The sequence below is a fragment of the Mesocricetus auratus genome, unplaced genomic scaffold, assembly GCF_017639785.1.
Source record: "Mesocricetus auratus isolate SY011 unplaced genomic scaffold, BCM_Maur_2.0 Super-Scaffold_100011, whole genome shotgun sequence".
Lineage (NCBI taxonomy): Eukaryota > Metazoa > Chordata > Mammalia > Rodentia > Cricetidae > Mesocricetus > Mesocricetus auratus.
In genome coordinates this window covers 35,468,748-35,489,948 of record NW_024429195.1, presented here as the reverse complement: position 1 = coordinate 35,489,948, position 21,201 = coordinate 35,468,748, and the positions used below count along the sequence as shown (strand labels likewise).

Below are 21,201 nucleotides of genomic sequence, written 5' to 3'. Positions count from 1 at the left end.
TCCATTGACATTTAAAGTGAAATATTTTAAGTCAAAAATTCTTCTAAGGGCATTTAAATATTGTTGGCATTCTTGTGGTTCCTTTAAATACCTTGCCTCCCCTGAGGTGTTTTTCCCTCCCTCTTTCCTCCCCTCCCCCCATTTTTTTCTTCCTTCCTTTTGAATTTTAGCACCCATGTAAATTATGCTTTCAACCTTGTATAGGTTTGTAAAGCTTGCCCAGAAGTGAGACCACGTTGAAGCACCACAAAGGTCTGAGTGAATGTTTTCACTCTTGTTGCCTGTGGGGGTCTGTGGGGAAACCTCGGGACCCCAGCTCTAGAGAGCAGGGGAGGCACTGTTCATGGATGCTGGAGATTCTGTCCAAGTGTGACAGGCTCCTAAGTTGATTTGGAACTCTGGGACTTTGTCCTCTTTGGGTTGATTTGTCTTGTTTTGTTTTTCTATCTCCCCTTTTTTCTTTCTCTATCGTAAAGGCAATTTGCTAGACCCAGCAAGGACCCTTCAGTTGCATAAATTTGTTTTATGAAAACTGTGTGGTTCCCATCCATGGTTTTTTTTTTCCTTTCTCTTCCAATTGATACACACAACTAAAGAGCTCCTGCATTGGCAGGTTGGGAGGGCCTGGACTTGGACATTGTGTCTTGGTTTCACTGTTTTATTTTATTTTTTAACAAAAGCTATATAAAGCCTGTGTATTAAACAGAATAAACTTCTTTTTAATTTTTTTCTATTTTAATTTTTTTATTTAAACAAGATTGCTTCACATGTCAATCCTAGCTCCCTCTCCCTCCCCTCCTCCCCTGCCTCCTGACTAACCCCCCCAACTCCTTATCACATCCCCCTTCACACCCCAGGGAGGTCTTTCATGGGGGATCTTCAAAGTCTTCCCAGGCAGGGTGTAGGCCCTCCCCCATTTGTCCAGGCTGAGAAAGCACCCCTCCATGTGGAATGGGCTCGCAAAGTTCATTCGGATTCCAGGGATAAATACTGATCTACTATCTGAGGTCCCATAGATGGCCGAGGCCTCAGAATAAATTTCTAAGTTAAAAAAAAAAACAACCCTTTTAGCTTTATAAGTTCATCATCTGAGGTACTGACAGTAGTAACAAGTTAACACAAGTTTCTGGAAAACTTTAACACAGTCCCTATACTGAAAACCTTACATTTTAGCATTGTTAATTTTTTCCTCAATATATGTTTTTATTTAAATTAGAAACATGAATGCTTCACATCTCAATCCCAGCTCCCTCTCCCACCCCTCCTCCCTTATCCTTCCACCAGCCCCCGCAGCCCCCCACCCAATCCCCACATCATTCCCCAGGGAGGGTTAGGCCCTCCTTGGGGGGATCTCCAAAGTCTGTCATTTCATCCAGGGCAGCACCTAGGCCCCTTCCCCATGTGTACAGGCTGAGAGAGTATCCCTCTATTTGGAATGGGTTCCCAAATATCATTCATACACCATGATAAACACTGATCTACTACCCAAGGCCCCAGTGATTTCTGTGGCCTCCTCACTGAGACTACATTCATGGAGTCTGGATCAGTCCCCTGTTGGCCTCTCAGGCATCAGTCTGGGATTCAAGAGCTCCCCCCTTTATCCGGTCAACTGTCTTTATGGGTTTCACCATCATGGTCTTGACCCCTATGCTCATCACTCCTCCATCTCTGTCACTAGGTTCCAGGAGTTCAGTTCAGTGTTTAGCTGTGGGTATCTGTCTCTGCTTCCATCAGTCACTGGATGAAGGTTCTAGGATGGCATTTAAGGTAGTCATCAACCTTACCATCCAGGAGGGGCTATTAATGTAGTCTCTCCACTATTGCTTAGTTTGCCAGTTGGTGTTATCCTTGTAGATCTCTGGAGATCTCACTAATGTCAGCTCTCTCCTCAAACCTATAATGACTCGGATCTATTATGGTATCTCTCATCCTGCTCTCCTCTATTCTTACCTTGACTCAACCTTCCTGCTCCCCCATAGCATTGCCAATTTTATGATAATTGAGGAAAAAGAAACAGAGAAGTATGAGAAATGAGGAAGAGAAGCATGTGGTCCTGACTTTTAGATATGAAAGCACATCCCAACTTCTAGTTTCTGTTGCACGACTCTAGAGTGAGCAGGCTGAGGATGCGGCCAAAGCGGGGAAGAAGAATGAGGCGCTGGGATCTGCATCTAGAAGGCGTGGGATTCCCAGGCCGCCACTTGCCTCATTCCTGGGCCTATATGTGAGCAAGTCACTTTCCTCACTGCTTTCTTGTGATTGACTAATTAAAAATTTATTCTGTGATTTCAATGGAGTAAGGACTAACAAAAACAATAGCCTATACTTACTCATGGTGCTGTTTCCATGTGTTACTGTGCAGTAGAAATGCATTCAGTCTCACACCATTTCCTAAGAGCAGCTCAGTGATTGTGGAAGGGATTAGCTGGCTAGTACAGCACAGAGGATACAGACATACAATGACACTTAACTCCAGTACATGTCCACAATGACACTAGGATGATATGTAAGGTTATTACTAATTTTTTGTCCTTTGCTTTTCTTTAGAACGGAAGTTGTTAGCATGAACTCGGAGTAGATACATAATACATGCATAACTTTAAGCAAACTAGTTTCTGTAGCAGTACATACATCTTTCAGTACTGGAAACGATATCTGCTGATTTGTATTTTAACTTGAAGGACAGAACATTCAGCTTGAGGTGGGAAGGGGCACACAGACAGCCAAGCACCGATGTTTACAATGTCTCCTGTCCCTTTGTACTTCCCACAGACTATGCAATGTCTCAAGAGGACCCCTTAGGCGGAAAATGCCAACCACTTTAGTGTACTCTGGGAGGGACCAATGAGAAAGCAAATTGCATGGTGAGACTTCACCTTGTTTTAAATAAATTACCTTACCCTTTCCTTCTTATAGAACATGATTTTAGTTTTTACAAAAAAAAAAAAACCTGAACTAGTAATATTTGATACTTCCTTGGTACAAACTATTCGAGACAAGGTTGGTGGAAGTCACCTTATCTTCAGTGACAACACCATCCATACCAGTCCTTGGCATCACTCTTTCGAGTAAAAGCAGAGCATGCTTGGCTATGCCTCTGGAGATCTTCAGTAGAAGTTATTTCCCAAAACTGGATGTTTCTGCTACTCTCATGCATTCTTTAACATCTTATTTATTAGTGCAGATTAGCAGTCCAACTTTCCTTAGGTCTCTGTGGGCTCAAATTCTGCATCGTTCTTCTCTGTTATAGAAACCCCTGTCTGCAACAATTGCAAACTCTGTGTTCCTACAGGAAGTGTTCCAGTGAGAAAGAAGAGATTCTTGGCTTCTAATCCTCCCGTGTCAGGAAGCATGTGGTGTTGATTAGTGCCTCTTCTGCATTCCTTCCTGGTGCAGAGGAAGTGTGTACAAGCACATTGGTGGAAACTTCACACAGAAGGACAGTGTTACCTGCATTACCCAAGCTGACAATTATAACATTGTGTCCCTGTGACTGAACAGTCTTTAAGTCTGGAGGAGTTCTAAGAGGTGGTGGGTCCCTTCCGGTCATGGGCTTCCTGGCTTATCTGGCCTACACTAAATGGGGGCACGTTTTCCTGGAGCCTCCATTTCTGCAGCTGCTTCTAGACAAGCAGAGATGGGCAGAAGCCTGGGACAGCCCACATCTGGTGCTGAGCCCCTGTGAACCTTAGCCTCATGGGTCACAAATCACCCCCAGCTCTTCATTGCTACCCAAGGCATTTCTGTGAACTAACTACCAGGTGACTTATTTTCTGTGTTTCGTTTTCCTCACTTTATGACTCACCGTTGGCTAATCACCAGAGCAACTAGAATCATCAGGTATTCATTTCTGTCTCTCCCTGAACCCAGGCTCTGTCAATTAGGGGCACAAACACGTGTAACAGAAACTAGTGGTTAATTACAAAGGCTCTTGATTCATAATGATGAAGTGGACACTGAGTAGATTCTGTGCTGTGGGGTTGCCCTGTAGCCACTATATTCAGTTTCCAGAAAAAGTAGTATGAGTCAATGTAGAGGAATCACTGAAGGTCTGGTGTAGTGGCACCTCTGATGTATGAACCGAATGATGTGTAGGCAGATTGTGGTGGCATCCCTAGATACTGCAGATTCAAATCTAAGTTTTTCAGGTTTCCTACCAATAGTTCAGCATCTCTTTTCACAACTTGTCGCTTCTGTTTCCATTTATTCAAATTGTTCTTGGTTGACTGGCACTAAAACTCCAGTTGAGGTTTTGTTGAAACTGTCATTTATAGAGCTCAGTGTTCACTGCAACTCATCAAGGGTGTCTTTCCTTTACCACCTTGGCTTCCTGTCTCTGGTTAGTGAGTCACTTTGAATTTCCACTCAAGACAAAACCTTTGCTTGCAGAAAGAACACTGTCACCTACAGAAGGGGACCCATGCACAGAGCAGCAGTGAGAGTTTTCTATGGACACTTTGAAAGGGACACTAAAGCCCCACACTGTGACCACCCTGCAGATGACACTGATTTGCCAGCAAAGGAGTCCAGAGTCTCATGTCTACTCAGCGTAAATGGTGTTCACAACGAACCAGGAGCTGCCTACAGCATATGTGACAAGTGTGCCATCCTTACATGCCACTTACATGCTTACAACAGGGTATCCAAGGGGAAAAGCGTACAAGAGCATCATAGACTATACTAACAGATCCCTGTTTTGACTTCCTGTAAGCTGACTTATAACAACTAGTTTTTTTATATTTGTACAGCACACAGGCTGAAGTCTTGAAACCACCCTTCAGACGCTAATGTCCTTATGTCCCTATCCTATACATCTAATAAGAGTTAAAGGATCCCCAGTAATGAATAATCATCACATGATTCGATTAAATACTATAGCATCAATGAAACGGGGTTGCTTTTCAAAACACGAAGCTAAATGGGTTGGAAAGACTTGATACAGGAGCTATGTAGAAGGTTACAGAACATACAGTGTAGAGTTAGAGAAGCTGAGGCAGGAGGATTCTAAGTGTCAGTCTAGCCTGGGGTATGTAGTGAGGCCTTGCCTGAAGAACACAAAAGGAAAACAATGTGTCGATGTGTGTGTCTTTATCCTCATCTATTCCCTTGTGGCAAGGTCTCTCCCTAAACCTGGGACTAATTTTCTCAGCCAGTCTGGGAGCAGCAAGCCCCAGCAATCCTCCTATCTGCCCTACCTGGAGCTAGGGTTATAGGCACTGGCAAGGTGTCTTGGAGCTGGGGTTACAGGCATGTATAGGCATCTGACCTGTTATATGGATGCTGTGATGTGAACTCTAGTCTTCATGATTGCACAGTATATATTTTTAACTGCTGAGTCATCTCTCCAGCCCCCCATATTTTCTTTTTAAACTATGATCTTAAACTGAACATTGGCAGTATTGTATGTCTTGAACTGAATATACTCAGGAATGTGTCCCCCCACCCAAGTGGTTTTCTGTTGGAATATGTATGATTGCCCCACATAAAAGCTCTATGCTTTATTCATTGAAAGAGGACATCGTTTTGGAAACAAATTGCATGCTATTCTTACTTGTGGTAGGCAACGTACCATTTTCCACTCTTGTGTCTTGGTCATGCTGTTTTGGTTTTGCATGCACCAAAATGCAAACCCATTACATTTGGTTACTGAAGCCAGGACCCTTGCAGCATTGTAGGCACAGAGTGAGTTCTAGGACAGCCAGGGCCATACAGAGAAACCCTGTCTTGAAAAAAAAATTGTGATAAGGACGCTCTCCATAACTGATGGCTTCTGGAAGGGTGGGGAAGGACTCATTTTCTTTAAGGGCTGTCCACTGGAGGTTTGACCACACTGCAGTGAGCAGACATTTTTGGAGGGATCACAAATGTGGGGGTAGGACCTGGGAGGACAGGGGAGTGGGTGTGATCAGGGGCATTATGTGCAATTCCCAAATAATAAATAAAAAGATTATGTTGAAAAAAAATTCCAGTGTAGACGGGGCCAGGGCTCCTCAAGTCTGTCCCACCACTATCAGAAGAGCTATTAGCAGTTGATGTCTGCTGAGGAAGGGAGAGTTACTCTGTTTGGGGACTGTGGTTGCTGGCTGGTTGCTCATGACCCAGGGGATAGTCAGGCACTCATGCGCTTATTGTGGCCACACACGTATCAGCAGCACTAATTGGACTCAGAGGGTCACTAACAAAAACTCAAAGAGGACACGAAGCTGGAATGTGGTGTTGGGGGCACTAGAGGGAACTAGAGAGAAGCAGTGGTAGGTAGACGCAGTCAGTGTATTGTCTGTTCTGACTTGTTTCTCTGGCTGTGATAAATCACTGACCAACTAGCTTAAGGAAAAAATGGTTTATCCAGCTTATTGGTCGAGGAAAGCCACAGCAGGAGCTGAAGCAGAGACCATGGAAGGACATTGCTTACTGGCTGGCTTCCCTAGCTTTCTCAGGTACCTTTCTTATAAAGCCCAGACTCACCTGCTCAGGAATGGCACTGCACACAGTGGCCCGGGTCCTTCCATGTCAATTAGCAATCAAGAAAATATCCCACAGATATTCCCAAAGGCTGGTGCGATGAGACCAGTTCTTTAACTGTGTTTCCATCTTATCAAGGATGCCAAGTTGACAACTGAAATTAGCTGTGCCATTGGATAAACTGTCAAAGAATAAAAAAAATACTACAAGAAAAGAAAGAAAAACAAAAAACGAGGAAAGGAATATGACATTTGGTTTATGTTATCTTTACATGTCACAAAGGTTACTCTTGATTTCCTTCCAATAATTAAAAAGTATACAAATCAAAAGCAGAGTGGAGATATCATTTTAAACTCCTGAGATTAAAAAGTGATAATGGTTGGGGCTGGGGAGATGGTTCAGCTGGCAAAGCGTTGGTTGTACAAGCATAGAGCCCCAGCATCCATAGGCTGGAATCCCAGTGCTGGGGACACAGTGGCAGGAAGATCCCGAGATGAGCACCATAGAGTGAGATACTGTCCCATAAAGAAGGTGGACGCTTAATTATACCACCACAGTGGAGAACTATCTCTTAAAGTCTCTAAAACCATGCCTCACTGGCCTGCACCAAGCTCAGCCTTCCTGCCTATGCTGTGTAAACAGTCTGTGTTAGTCAGGTAGAGATATGGTTAGGACGGCTAAGGAACTAACCTTTCAGCTTTATTCAGTTAACCCTTGGAGATAGCCGTGCATCCTAGGTTTGTTTTGAACTTGTCTTATAGCCTCAGATGACCTTTAGCTTCTGTTTTTCCAGGTTCAATTTTAATTTAAAGACTCATGTTTGATGTGAGTGTCTGAATGTTTTTGGAACATGCCACAACTGAAGAATGAATATTGAGAAGTCTAAATGCAGATCAAGTGTTTCAGATAAAGAGTTAGTGTCAAGATTGTCATGCAATGAAGTGAAAATAAACACACACACACACATACATATATATACATATATATATTCCTTTTTTATTTATTTGTATTTATTTTGTAATTCTTGCAATTAAACCCAGGGCCTCATGTTACATTCCCAACCCTCACTATATAAAAACATATATCGATTATGTATTGACATTAATAGTATTTTGAATATATTGAATTGCATATATTATTAAGGTTAATGCCACTTGTTTCTGGTTGTTCTTTCTCTGACCATGACATTTATTGGGTCTTTTCGTCTGCCATGGGCTATGGTGAATGCTTTTGTTTTAAATGTGTCTGTGTGCAGGCTTGGGCAAACCACAGTGTGTGTGGAGGTCAGGGACAACTTTTGGGAGTTGGTTCCCTCCTTCTCCCGTGGGTTCTGGGCTGGATCTCGGGTTGTTAGGTTTGCATCTCAGCTCATTCGGCAGCTGAGTCATCTCTCTAGCTCCCTGACTGTTTTTTGTTTCTTGTCTGGTCATAGTTTGGGAGTAGGGATAGCACCCTAATTCACTCAGATGTGCTCTTTTTTTTCTTTTGGAATTCCATACCTACTGTCCATCACATCTTAGGTTGATGAGCAGCCCTGGCTCCGCCCTCTTAGTCAGGATTTACTAGGCACCTCCTAAGAACCAGTCAATTATTCATTTCATCCTCCTGAAAACACTTTTTATTTTTCCAGTGTCAAAGCCTGGGACCAACGTCCTTAGTCTGGCAGAGTGACACTAGGATGGGGAGGACAGAGAGAGACCTGACTCCAGTTAGCCTGAGCACCATTGTGTTTTGCTTGAAACCCAAACCACAGAGGTCTCTTAACAGGCAACGCCCGGCCAATACTGCCTGGGAGTCATGGCTTTGTAGCCACCAAAGGAAATGTTCTGTGAGGTAGCCAGCTTCATCAGATCAGAGAGAATTTGAATCATGTCACAAGTGAACCCTTTGCTCACCATAATGGGATACCAGCCTGAAAGATGTCTTATTGGAATTGACACTGTTGCTAGAAGTTGTGCCTGTCCTAGACTCAGTGTCAGAGACTGAGCAGGGAGCTGGAGAGTTTTTAAGTATGCTTGCTTCCTGATATGGGTGGATACAATCTCTGTTGTAAATCTGCCTTCGGGGAAGCTCAGTTTCACTTTTGCTCTCAACAATGAAAAGAAACTACTGGCCCAACTGGCTTTTCAGTTCCTTGCTGCTGGGCTGTACCCTTGCACTGGGGAGTCAGGGCCATGCCCTCCACGGAGACCCTGAAGGGTCCCAGCTTTGGCCAGCACTTCTGGATGATGGTGATCTGCACAGTGCTCCTGCAGATGCTCCTGCAAACGCTGTCTGTGGCTATGACTTACGTGTACTTCACTAACGAGATGAAGCAGGTTAGTAGCGAGGTTAGCAGCAGGTGGTCTCCGCAGCACTTGTCTCTCCTTTGCCTCTCTGCTTGCTAGTCTTTGAAATGAAGCTAAGAGCTGTGCATTTATATGTGCCCTTTCTGGTTGCAGACTCTAACTACTCCTGGTGAGACTTTATAAATGTTCAAGTATGACAGACTTCCACGCAGGTGTAGTTACAGAACAGGCTGCAAATAAATGCCACCGGTACATGCAACAGCGCTCCTAGGAAGTTTGTTATCAGCTTTCTAAAGTGTCTGTTAGTATTGTCACCATGCCCCAAAGCTTTCTGCAAATGCTTGGGTTCCTTTTGTGTGTGAGAGAGACAGAGTGAGTGAGTTAGTGAGTGAGTGAGTGAGTGAGTAAATAAGAGAGATGGAGGAGATGGAGGGAGAAAGAGGGATAGGGGAAGAGAGAGAGAGAGAGAGAGAGAGAGAGAGAGAGAGAGAGAGGGAGGGAGGGAGGGGGAGAGAGGAAGGGAGAGAGAGAGGGGGAGAGAGAGGAAGAGAGGGAGAGAGAGAGGAAGAGATAGAGAGAGAGGGAGGGGGAGAGAGGAAGGGAGAGAGGGAGAGAGAGGAAGGGAGAAAGAGAGATAGAAGAGAGAGAGAGAGAGAGAGAGAGAGGGAGGGGGAGAGAGGAAGGGAGAGAGGGAGAGAGAAGAAGGGAGGGAGAGAGAGGAAGAGATAGAGAGAGAGGGAGGGGGAGAGAGGAAGGGAGAAAGAGAGATAGAAGAGAGAGAGAGAGAGAGAGAGAGAGAAGCATGTGATGTGGAGATCAGAGGTCAATGTCAGATGTCTTTCTCAGTTACCATCCAGCTTACTTTTCTGAGACAGGGTCTCTCGTCTCTCACTGAACCTTGAATTCCCTGACTTGGCTAGACTTGACTGTCAGCAAGCCCCGGGGATCTTTCTGTCTTTGACTCCAGAGCCTGGGCTTCTGGGGACCGAACTTGGGCCATCACCTTACACAGCAAGCCTTTAACTGACTGAGCTGTCTCCTAGCCCACTCTCTGGAGTTGCCTGGCCCTTGAGGTGAGGGAGTGATGGAGATTGCTTCAGTGTCTGAGTGTTCCACATTTATTCTTCATACTCTGACTAGTTGTGAGTCCCTGCAGTAACTGCTGTCCTACATACAAGGACATGTATCTGATGAGGAATGAGAACTGCAATTAGTTCTCTCCTTCTACCTTGTAGATCCTGGGGATTGAACTCAGGTCATCGAGCTTGATGACAAATACTCTGTTCCTTTGAGTCATCTTGCTGGCCCCAAGTTTGTATATTTCTGAGGGGGAAAAAGGTATACCTGTAATTATTTTTTAGTTCTAAGTTTACATAGGAGATTGGAGCATAGCTATGTTTACTGGTTTGTGGCAGCATGCCCTGGTTTGTTAACTTCTCCACATCAACAGGTGAGTCTGTCTCTATCCCAGGTGGCTCCACAATTTGCACACATTGCAAGTTGGCCTTATTTTAAGATTGACTTGATCCTCTGTTGACTCACGTATTTGTCTAATTGTGTAATTAAGGTTTTCAAAACTCTGCCAAAAAATTGCAGCAATTTCAAACAAAGTTTAGAATCCCTTTGTTTAGGCATGTCTCCTAAGGGAAGAAAGGATGTGGTGGAGTAAGGATGTGGAGGGAGAGAGACAGCAAAGTGCTCAACACTAGTCCCTCGCATCTGTGACCAACATTGGTTTAGCACCTGCAGGTGCTGAAGGTGACCAGGGAGCAGGGGGATTGGGGCTGAGGCTTCCTCCCTGCATTCCTTTTGTCCTGAAATCATTACTTATACATGAAAATGTCTAGCAAGACCAACACCAAAAGTTGACAATGGTGATCTCTAGAGGGCAGGATAAAGTTGATTCTCATTTTCACTTTTTTTGTATTTTATAAATTTGCTGTGGTGAATGTCATACAAAATATGTAAGTTGTCTTTCCCGCCAGCCGCCTGGGCCCTGCCAAGCTGTGTGAACCCCCAAATAACACACAAGACACTATATTAATTATGAAGCTGTTGGCCATTTGCTATTGTTTCTCATTGGCTAGCTCTGACTTAATTATTGACCCATAATCGCCAATATATATTTTTATAAGGACTTATCTTTCTGAGAACGCAGACTTTGTCCCCTCTTCCCGGGAATCACATGGCAACAGCTTCCTTCACTACATTTCCCAGAATCCTCCTGGACTCCTAGTCCCATCTATCTTGCTTCCCTATTGGCCAACAGTGCTTTATTTACATATACACAGGACTTCCCCATCAGTCAGATATGGTTTTTATTGAGGTTCTCAGTGCTTAGAGTCTAGGAACTTGGGCAAGCAAAGCAAGAACTCTGCCATTGAGCTATGCAGTGACAGGGTTAGAACCCAGGGTCACACATGCTAGACAAGAATTCTTCCAATGAGCTAGACCCCAATCCTCTGTTTTTGTTTTCTTCTGTTTTGTTTGATTTGTGCAGACTGGGCTTGGATGTACTCATTAGGCAAACCCTAAACTTGTAATCCTCCTGCTTCAGCTGAGTTTACAGGCCTATGCCAACAGGCATTGAGAAATAACATGCTGTAAATCCAAGCTATTAGGAAAACAAAACCAAAGCTGAAAGAAGAAATCTATGGGGACTGCTTCCTCCCCGTCTTGGAACCTTTTCTTGTGCCCCTCCCTTTCCTGATTTGGTAACAGCATGAGGTGTGAGAATGCTCTGAATGGTTCGTAGGAGCCGTGTGGTAGGCATGAGAGTTATAGTATTGGGTAGTGGTCACTGACAAGGGTAAGGACTTCGTTGGCAATTATGAGGCTATTGTAAACATTGGCTTCCAGTCCTGGCACAACACCTTCAGCATGTGTAGTCTTCTTAGATCAGTCCCTAGGTTTTGCGAACCATTGATGAGGCAGGGTACAGATTCCTAGTGGCATCATGGAACCATCCAGAGTAGGAACCATGTAATAACTGCAATCTACTCAGCTGCAGGGGCTGTGGTGAAGGCGCAGAACATTTCCCACACACCAGAGGCTCGGCTGCTTTTGTTAAGATGTGGACATTTAAATGGATTCCTCTCCCTACTTTGAGCACAGGCAACTTTCCAGCTTTGGAGGGAGAGCCGCACTGTCTCAGAGCTGGAAGAAACCTCATTACCACAAAGGTCTAGTGAGAAAGTGCAAGCCAGTGAAAGCAAGAGCGAGGACACACCTGCTAGGGATGGGTCAGCGAAGAGCACCCTGAGCCAAGTGCTAGTCCTTACCCTGCTGCCACTTCCAACTGCTTGATTAACATCAACGGACAACAGGCAACATGCCTACTTTCAAAACCTCAAACTACTCATGGCACCCAAACTCCTGCCAATTTTCATCACTTTTCGTTCTTTCAGCTTCCAAATGGGTAGCAAGAAAAGGGACGTGTTCATCACAGTTATATCCTATCTCCACCCAGCTGCAGAACAAATACTCCAGAAGTAGACTGGATTGCTTGTTAAAGGAAGATGAGGATGCCTGGAGCCCCACTGAAGAGGAGATCCAATACTGTCTGCAGACTAGGAAGCAGCTGTATCAGCTCATCGAAGAGGTAAGTACTCAGCAGGAATGTGAGGCCAGGGGACAAAGAATTTTCAGACTTTCAAGTCTGGAAACCTGTGTTTTGCAGAAGAAGAAACCAAGTCCTAGAGGGCTTAAGTGATTTTCCCCAACATGGTGTAATAGCTGATATTAGGCAGCAGGGAAAGCCGGGGCTGACTTTAGCTAGCTGCCTCCTGGGGTTTGTATCTTACTCTGGGAGCGCGCGAGCACACACACACACACACACACACACACACACACACACACACACACAGAGAGAGAGAGAGAGAGAGAGGGTGTGGTTGTCCAGTGTCTCATTGTTTGTTTGTTTTTATTTACTTTTATTCAGAAGACAAAAGAGGCCAAATGATGTTTTCTATTCATCCCACATGGCTGATAAATACACATTTTGTGTGTGTGTGTGTGTGTAGAAGAATACTCTGAGAAATCAGAGGTGAGGTCATCTCAATTCACTGTTGACAAATGACAAGGTAGAAAATGCATCTGTTGATGCAAATTGCTTCACTGGGATCCATGGAAGAAATCTCAGGTTGACTAACAGTTCATTTTACTGAATGTGGTTAACTGATTTTACTTTTAGATTAAGTCAGATCAATGTCTTCTCTGCCTGCCTCCTTTTTTAGGAAGCTGGCATTTACAAATATTTACCTCCTGGCTTTCTGAGAAGGTCACATGGAGGCACCAATATTAAGAATACTCTGCAAGCTAAGAGACATCACCATCTAAGGATATGGTGGGAATTCCCAGTGTAGGAGGAGGCTGTATGCCGAACAGCCTTGGGAGTCTATTATTTGTTCCACGGAAACAGTGCTGTTCCAATGACCAGGGTTCCAGTGGGTGACTTGAGTGGTATTCACAATAGCATCCAGACATCACCTGGAATGTAGTTTGTAAGCCCAATGAATTAGTCTTCCACCTGGACTGGGTACCATTGCAAACAGCTGTACAACAACATCTGTGAAGGCGGGTGTACAGGAGGTTTCACAAACGCCTCTAGAGCTTTGGACAGTTCTAGAGGAACCTCAGACATGGGACTCCCAAAGTCCTTGACTTAGGGGTTCAGTGGGTCATCAGGAAAAGAAACTTGAACTAATCTGGAGGCTGGGGTGCTACCGGACACAAAGTCTGGAGTCTGGGGTGCTCGTGACTGCAAAAACCAACCATGGAGAAGAAATAAGGGAAAGGTGATTATGGATTTTCCATGTCACTTTCTGGAAATTCCCACGCACCCACCCAGACTCATCCTGGACAAACAGAGTCGAGAGAAACTAGGAGGGAGAGGACACGGCAGGTGGATGTGAGTGTGTGAGAAGAGTCCATACCCCACTCTAGGTGTGACAAGCCTTCTGTGTCCTGTAAACATCTGTTCATTTTGAACAGCATCCCACCAAATTCAGAGAGTAACTCCCAGGGAAGGAACCACCATTATGCTTTTACACGTTTTCAAACAGATAAAGCCATTTCAGGTCAGATCAGTTAAGTTACTTAAGGCTTCCTAAGGAGCTGTAGAGAAGCCTTGACTCATGGTCACCTGGCCTGCTTGTAGTCATTCTTGTAGAATGACCCTTCCTTGGTTTCTTGCTTTCTTCCTCTCTCTATTCCTACTTCTCTTTTCTTTCCTTCCCTGTCTCTCTCCCTTCTTTTCCTTTCTCCCTCTTCCTTCTTTGCTTCCTGTCCTAGAATAAGAGAAAGAAAGAAAAACAGAAAAGAGAGGAGGAGGGTTAAAATCCACTTTTCCTCCTTGCCCTTTCTCCAGAGCCCATGGGACCAATGCCAGTGAATGGTCACAACTATCGTGGAGTCGAAGCAAAGCGAGACAGAGCTTCTACTTTCTGGCACAGGCACACAGATGATGTGTTTCTGACATTTACAGTGATGTGGCAGTGATGGCACAGAAATCAAGAGTGACAAAGGATAAATGGGGGTTCAGCAGTCATAATGACTCAAGCCAGGCTCTGCTCCACAAACAGAAAGACTCCGTGTTCCCTTTTGTACTGGTTTTCTCCATTGGTTACCACAAGGGGAGGGGAATGTCATAAGTTTAGCAAGTTGTGGGACTTTCTTTGGGCATGAACGTAACATTATCAAAAGAAGAGAATAACACGGTGAGGCTAAGTCAGACATTCATAGAGTAAACATATTTGTGGCCATCTATGCTTTTTGTCTTGCTTACATCCTATGGTTCAGATTTAGCGATTTGCTTTCAGCTGCTGGGCACGCACGCATGCACACATGCACATACACACTCACACACACACACACACACACACACACACTCCACAGAGAATGAAGAGACATGGTTATTGTCAGCTTCATGGAAACCTATGACTGACCTAGGCAGTATAGTTGTGCCCTTCCTTCTCAGCTTATCCAAGTGACAAACAGAACTTTCAGACTGTCCTTTGGTCATGGTATCTCAAGATCCTCCCAGATCCCCCATAAATACCTATGCTTGGGTAAAAGAAGTTCTATATTGATATACCACATAAATATCCTGTCATGTGTCAGAAAGAAAATCTAGAAGTATGTGTATTCTGTTACATTTTTAGGGGCATTAACAAGCTTTATTCAATACTGTTTTTAGGTGTCTTTGAGAACTGTTAAGGAAACCACTTCTACAGTTCAAGGTAGTTATATTTTGTTGTTATTTTTACTTGTTAAAGCTGAATACCTTCCCAGTCTCTACTTGCTCCCATTCATACATACCAGTTAGGACCTTTTGCCCACTGTCTTACCCTGTTTATTGATTTTCTTTGTACTAAGGACTGGAAAGCTCGGGATTAACATTTCAGCCTACAAACGGTCAGAACTTTATTCTTTCTTTATCTTATTCTTTCCAGCATGATGTTCCATTTGACTTCAATTTCTTCGCTTATTTAATTATTTCGCTTTCCAATATACTGTAAATAAATCATATTAAATATTATCTATAACTTGGCAGGAAGTAAAATAGATAAAATCCTCCAAAAATTACTCATCTTTTCTGCCTCTGACCACAGTGCCTTTCTTCCCCTCCAAAGCATCTCACTGAGTCACTCCTTCCCCAGCAAACTCTTTACCTACCCTGGATCTCAGCTGTGGTCTCTACACTCCTTCCCCAGCAAACTCTTTACCTACCCTGGATCTCAGCTGTGGTCTCTACACTCCTTCCCCAGCAAACTCTTTATCTACCCCGGATCTCAGCTGTGGTCTCTACACTCCTTCCCCAGCAAACTCTTTACCTACCCCCGATCTCAGCTGTGGTCTCTACTGCACTCCACACAAGCTCAGCATCCTGCTAACAGCCAGGAGGTTTTTCTTCACACAGTTCTCATTGTATCCTCACCCAGGCTGGCTTATTTAAGCTTCCGTCTCGCTCCCCACCCCTGGCCGGGGTTCCTTTCACTACTTCATGGCTCTTTTGCTCACAAATTTCTCTTCTTGGAACATTTCTAAGTTCCCCTGAATCTCATTATTTCCATCACACATCTTTTGGTTATATCATTGTATTTTATATATAATTTTATCCATGTACTTACTGTCTTCTCTTCCGTTACATTGAAGTGATTGTGAATAAAAAAAACAACAAAATAGAGAGTGGAGGGAGAGAGAACTATTTTTAAAAATTATCTTATAAGTTGTGTAGCTAGCATTTTCTCAGAGTGGCTATGGTCACAACACAGCTATTGTAAGCACTTTGGAAGCCAATTCTTTTTGTTCTAATACTTTGGAAATTGGAAATTGGTTCTTGTGGTTTTAGTGCTGTACAGTATATGAGAACCCTAAAAAATTCAGGGGCAGTTTAAGTCATAATATTTGGTAAACTGCTAACAGTCATGTATTCAGGATATTGTTGCACTTGCCTGGATGTTTTTGTGGAGAATGTGGATGAAACATCTATATTAGAACACAGGACCAGGATAACACTGTTTACCAGACCATGTGACCCAATTTGTGCTGGTTACTAATTTTCTCTAATAAGCATTAAGTCATATCACCGAAAATAAGTGTCATAATGAAATATCACTTTATACAATATATGCCAATAAGAAGACATGGAAGTAGAAGGAGGACTATTTGCAAAAAGGGGGAGGACCAGTGGGAGGAGGGAGAAGAAGCAAGAAGGTGAAGGGAGTGAATATGGACAAAAGACAAAAATGTTACAACGAAACACATTATTTTGTGTACATGCTAATAAAGTAAAAGAAAAGGGGAAGTCTCTGCACGGTTTATAGACCTCTGGGATCTGGGTGAACAGAACAGCAGAAGGCAGAATGTATATGTCAATCACTTCCCCTCCTCCCCAGTGATCTACTCTGTGATGACTCTCTAGCCATATGGCCATCCGTCCATCCTCCCATCTACTCTCCATCCACCCACTCCCTCCACCTTGCTCATTTCAAAACCACACAGAGATGATCAAGTTCCTTGGAAGCTCTCAGGAGATTTTTGCTTCAAGAAGAAAACATCTTCAAAAATAACAAGATAATATTAACTGTGATTTATAGCCAATACCAGATTTTGGAAGTGATTTCTCCTTTTTTTCATTCACTGCCTAGTTATGAGATGTTATTGCCTGGTTTTTCTCCCTGAGCTTCCAACTGGAGATGGACCAGTGCTTTCAACCCTGTAACTTGCCTAGCAGTCTCCAACTTCACATCCTCTGCCCATCAAACTAGACCTTGACCCAAGTGGGCCTGAAGCACACGCATCTCTTCGCACCTTCCAGTGTTCTGTCTTTAAAGGCAGTCGCACATCAGATCTTGGGTTCTGTTCCTTTCAAGTCAGTCCTGAACAGCTCCTGGGCCTGTCTTCTGCCCTGGGCTTTGGCTTTAGCTCTCTGGAAATGCCTCTCTTCTATCCCTACTTATCTGTGCAGCTCTGTTTCTTGGTTATTCGTGACTTTTCTCCTTGTCCCTGGGAGGGTTCCTGGGGTAGATGTGGTGCGCACTTGGGCTTACAGGAATATACGACTGAAAATATCTTTAACACCATCCCCTCAGCAAACCCTCCCTGACCTCCAATCTGCTAACCCCCATCTTTACTTCCCATAAATAATTATTTTATTTTCCGATCAGTATCTCACAAAATACAGCAAGTTCCTCAAGGACTCAGTGGAATTAATGGCTAATCTCCATAGCTCTGAATAGCGTGGTATAGTTTCCTGTTCTTGCCAATATTTGTTTGCTGATGGAATGTAATTTATCTTAACCACATGTGAGCAGATACGGGGTTTTGAAACTAAGTTTTAAAAGACATGATGGTACAGGATTTACATTATGCGTGTGCAGGTGTGTGTGCCTGCTTTGGGAGACCAGAAGAGGCTGTCACGTGTCCTCTAACAGTTTCTGCCTGTTCCCTTTAGATATGTCTCTTACAGAGAGACCATTGGCTGGTTGGCAGCAGTAACCCAGTGACCTCTGTCTCCATTCACTTCTCCCCAGGGCTCTTCCCTCGGGATACAGGCATGTGACAGTGCCTGGGTCTTTAGGTGGGTGCTGAGAATTCAAACTCAGACCCTCGTGTTTGCTCTAGAACTGGAGTTACAGACAGTTGTGAGGCGCCACGTGGGTGGTGGGCTCAAATCTGGGTCAGCATTCTGCACCCCATGCCACCTCTCCAGATCCACTGTAGGATCGACCCCTGGTCAGACACAGCGGGGTATGAGCAGGGCGGTGTGTCTGAGAACTGTTCTGACAAGCGCTGATGTCTCTCTGTGTCTTTTAGAAAAGCAGCTAAGTATTCCTTTCCCGCCCAGAAGTGGGAAACCTCAGAGAGTGGCAGCTCACATTACCGGAATCAGTCGGAAAAGCAGTTCAGCCTTAGCTCCGAGTAAGATCACGAGGGCGGGAACAGGGGGTGGGGCTGGCAGAGGGTGGGGCTGGGGCTGGGGCTGGGGCTGGGGTTGGGGCTGGGGCTGGGGTTGGGGTTGGTAGCGGGAGTGGGGGCGTGAATGACACTCTGGAATTGTTCCAAGTAGTTTATTTTTAATTTTTATCTGAAATATTTCTATGACAAAAGTGCCCAACAATGATCAAGTATCGGATGACTCTTTTGAGAAACAAAATGACACGCAAGGAGCTTGGTAACTCTCCGGGCATGGTGGTCTTAGGAAAAGTGTACGTGAGAGAACGTTGCTCTCAGACTCCCATTGAGCCACCTTTCCTGCTGCCTTTGCTGCCTCTTGAGCTCCCCTTCCCCCACTACTCTTTTCTTTCTCTTCTTTTGCTGAAACAGTGAGCCTAGGCTGGTTTTGAACTCCAGATCCTTCTGTCTCAGGTCCCCAAGGGCTGGGATGGCAGGCACCACCACACCCAAGCTTTTTTCTTCATCTTTAAAGTAATCTCTCTCTCTCTCTCTCTCTCTCTCTCTCTCTCTCTCTCTCTCTCTCTCTCTCTCTCTCTCTCTCTCTCTCTCTCTCTGTGTGGCGTCTATTTGTATCAACCCTTTCTTCTCGTCAAAAGGTCACATGCACAGCATTTATTTTCACCCAAGACACTAGTATCTCCCACCACTTTTGAACCACAGGAATGTCAAGCTTTGGTGTGTGTGTGTGGGGGGGTGTGTGGCATAGCTGACAAATGAGGTACTGAAAAGAGAGGCAATTACAGCAGGTCAAAATGACAGAGGGGCCTCCCAGGTTCATGTGATTACAAAAGCCTTTGTAATCCACATCAGACTGAGAGGTTGAGAAGTTGGATTTGGATCGACATTGAGTGTGTAAGCTCAATGAGCATGCTGACTGTGCTGAGCAGCTGGGGTAGTTCCTTACTGTGATGCAAACTTCCTCCTGCTGTTTCTCTCCTTTTCATGTAGTGTCCAAGGATGGAAAGACCTTGGGCCAGAAGATAGAATCCTGGGAGTCATCTAGGAAAGGGCATTCGTTCCTCAACTATGTGCTTTTGAGAAATGGAGAGCTGGTCATCCAGGAACAGGGCCTTTACTACATCTATTCCCAGACGTACTTCCGGTTTCGAGAGAATGAAGAGGGTTCCAAGACGGTCTCAAAGGATAGAGGCCAAAACAAGCAAATGGTACAGTACATCTACAAATACACCAGCTATCCAGACCCCATCATGCTGATGAAGAGTGCCAGGAACAGCTGCTGGTCCAGAGATGCAGAGTATGGACTCTATTCCATCTACCAAGGGGGACTGTTTGAGCTGAAGGAAAATGACAGGATCTTTGTTTCTGTGACAAATGAGCATTTGATGGACTTGGACCAAGAAGCCAGCTTTTTTGGAGCCTTTTTAATTAACTGAATGATATACAAAAATCAGACAGAGTCTAAAATGCCCAGTCATCAAGGGTGATGACTCTGGGTACATGGTGTCTCCAGATACTATGAGAAGTTCATGCTCCATGCTCCTGCTGTCTGTGAAGGGCAAAGAAGCTACTTCTGCAGTGGTATTGATGACTGCAGAATTACAGTTGAGTAAGAGGGACATGGAGGGTTTCTGTGACAATTTGTATCACTATCCCCACCATCCAAAAATACTGACAGCCTAGACAGGAAGCCAGCCCTTGAAGAGAGCTATTAAAAATTGTGATAAGGATGCTGACGTATAGCTCACCAAAACTGATGGCTACTGTGGCGGTGTGGGTGGAGAAGGACTCCGTTTTCTTGAAGGGATTGACCCTGGGAGTTTTATCATACTCCAATGAGTATATGGGCTACACAAATTGGACTTGGGGGGTTCACAAGATTGGGGGGCCTGGGAGGACTGGGAAATGAGTATGATAGGGTTATGATTTTCCAAATGGTCAATGAAAATATTATGTTGAAAAAAATCACAGAATCCCTCACCTAGAACATTAGGAGATTGTGTGTGTGTGTGTGTGTGTATGTGTGTGTGTGTGTGTGTAAAACTGTTTTTTTAATGGTAACTTAGTATGAGGTTCTCAAGTGTGAACCCTGTGTAAACAACATTGTGTCCCATCGTCATACAAAATAGATGTGTTTATGATCTCAAAACCCACTCACAGGTTGAACACCTCTGAAAAGTAATGTATGGCTCAACAAAATGTCTTCACCCAATGTGGTCCACAGAAGCCAACAGTTTGGATACCCCCAATTCTAGTCTTTCAGAAATTTTCAAATGAAAGACCATGGACACATTCTTTATTATAAAATTGTTTTTTTTTAATATTTTGAGATTATAATCATATCATTTCCTCCTTCTCAATCCTTCCAATATACACTTTCTTGCTTTTTTTCAAATTCATAGTCTCTTCTTCCATTAATTGCTGTTACTACACACACACACACACACACACACACACACACACACACACACACACACCTCTCTCAGTCTGTTTAACATTACTTGTTCAGGGCTGACCTAAACAAGAACAGCAATGGAGAATTTAACGTGGACGTGGAAAGCCCAGGAGGCCTTAACTCTACACTACGAGCAACTAAGGGATGCTGAAGCCGGAGAAATAGAACACCACGGTTGACTCCATTCTTGAGAAACATCAGAACAACAGTGTGGACCGACCTCCAGGTATAGCTTCATACAGCCTTGCTGACAGTGAAGGTTCCTCTTTATCTTGAAGATTAATAAAGCACACTCCTGCGTGTGTCTCATGGGGGCATTTCTGGAGAGGATTAGGTCTTGAGGATTTGTTTACTACACAGACTCAAAATTTGAATAGCCTGTTGGGAGGTACTTAAACTATGGAAGATGGACCTAGTTGGAACAAGTTGGCCATTGGAGGGATGTCCTTGAAGATGCAGCTTGCTCAAAAAACATATGAAAACTCCAAGCAATTAATGAGGACAGCCCAAGAAAAAGGCCAGTGAAGCCATTGAAACAGGGCTGCCCAAGCCTGCTGGAGCTCAGAATCTGCCATCACA

The 21,201-nt window shown here is 44.2% G+C and overlaps 1 protein-coding gene across 1 annotated transcript; it reads left to right on the top strand.

The window, feature by feature from the left end:
• The first annotated feature begins 8,534 nt into the window (after window positions 1–8,534).
• On the top strand, window positions 8,535–20,490 carry Tnfsf10 (TNF superfamily member 10). The gene is made up of 5 exons (XM_005069757.4): window positions 8,535–8,780; window positions 12,220–12,351; window positions 14,947–14,989; window positions 18,069–18,173; window positions 19,158–20,490. The coding sequence occupies exons 1-5, from the start codon at window positions 8,637–8,639 to the stop codon at window positions 19,601–19,603; spliced, it is 870 nt and encodes a 289-aa protein (XP_005069814.1). The 5' UTR covers window positions 8,535–8,636; the 3' UTR covers window positions 19,604–20,490.
• The last annotated feature ends 711 nt before the right edge of the window (window positions 20,491–21,201 follow it).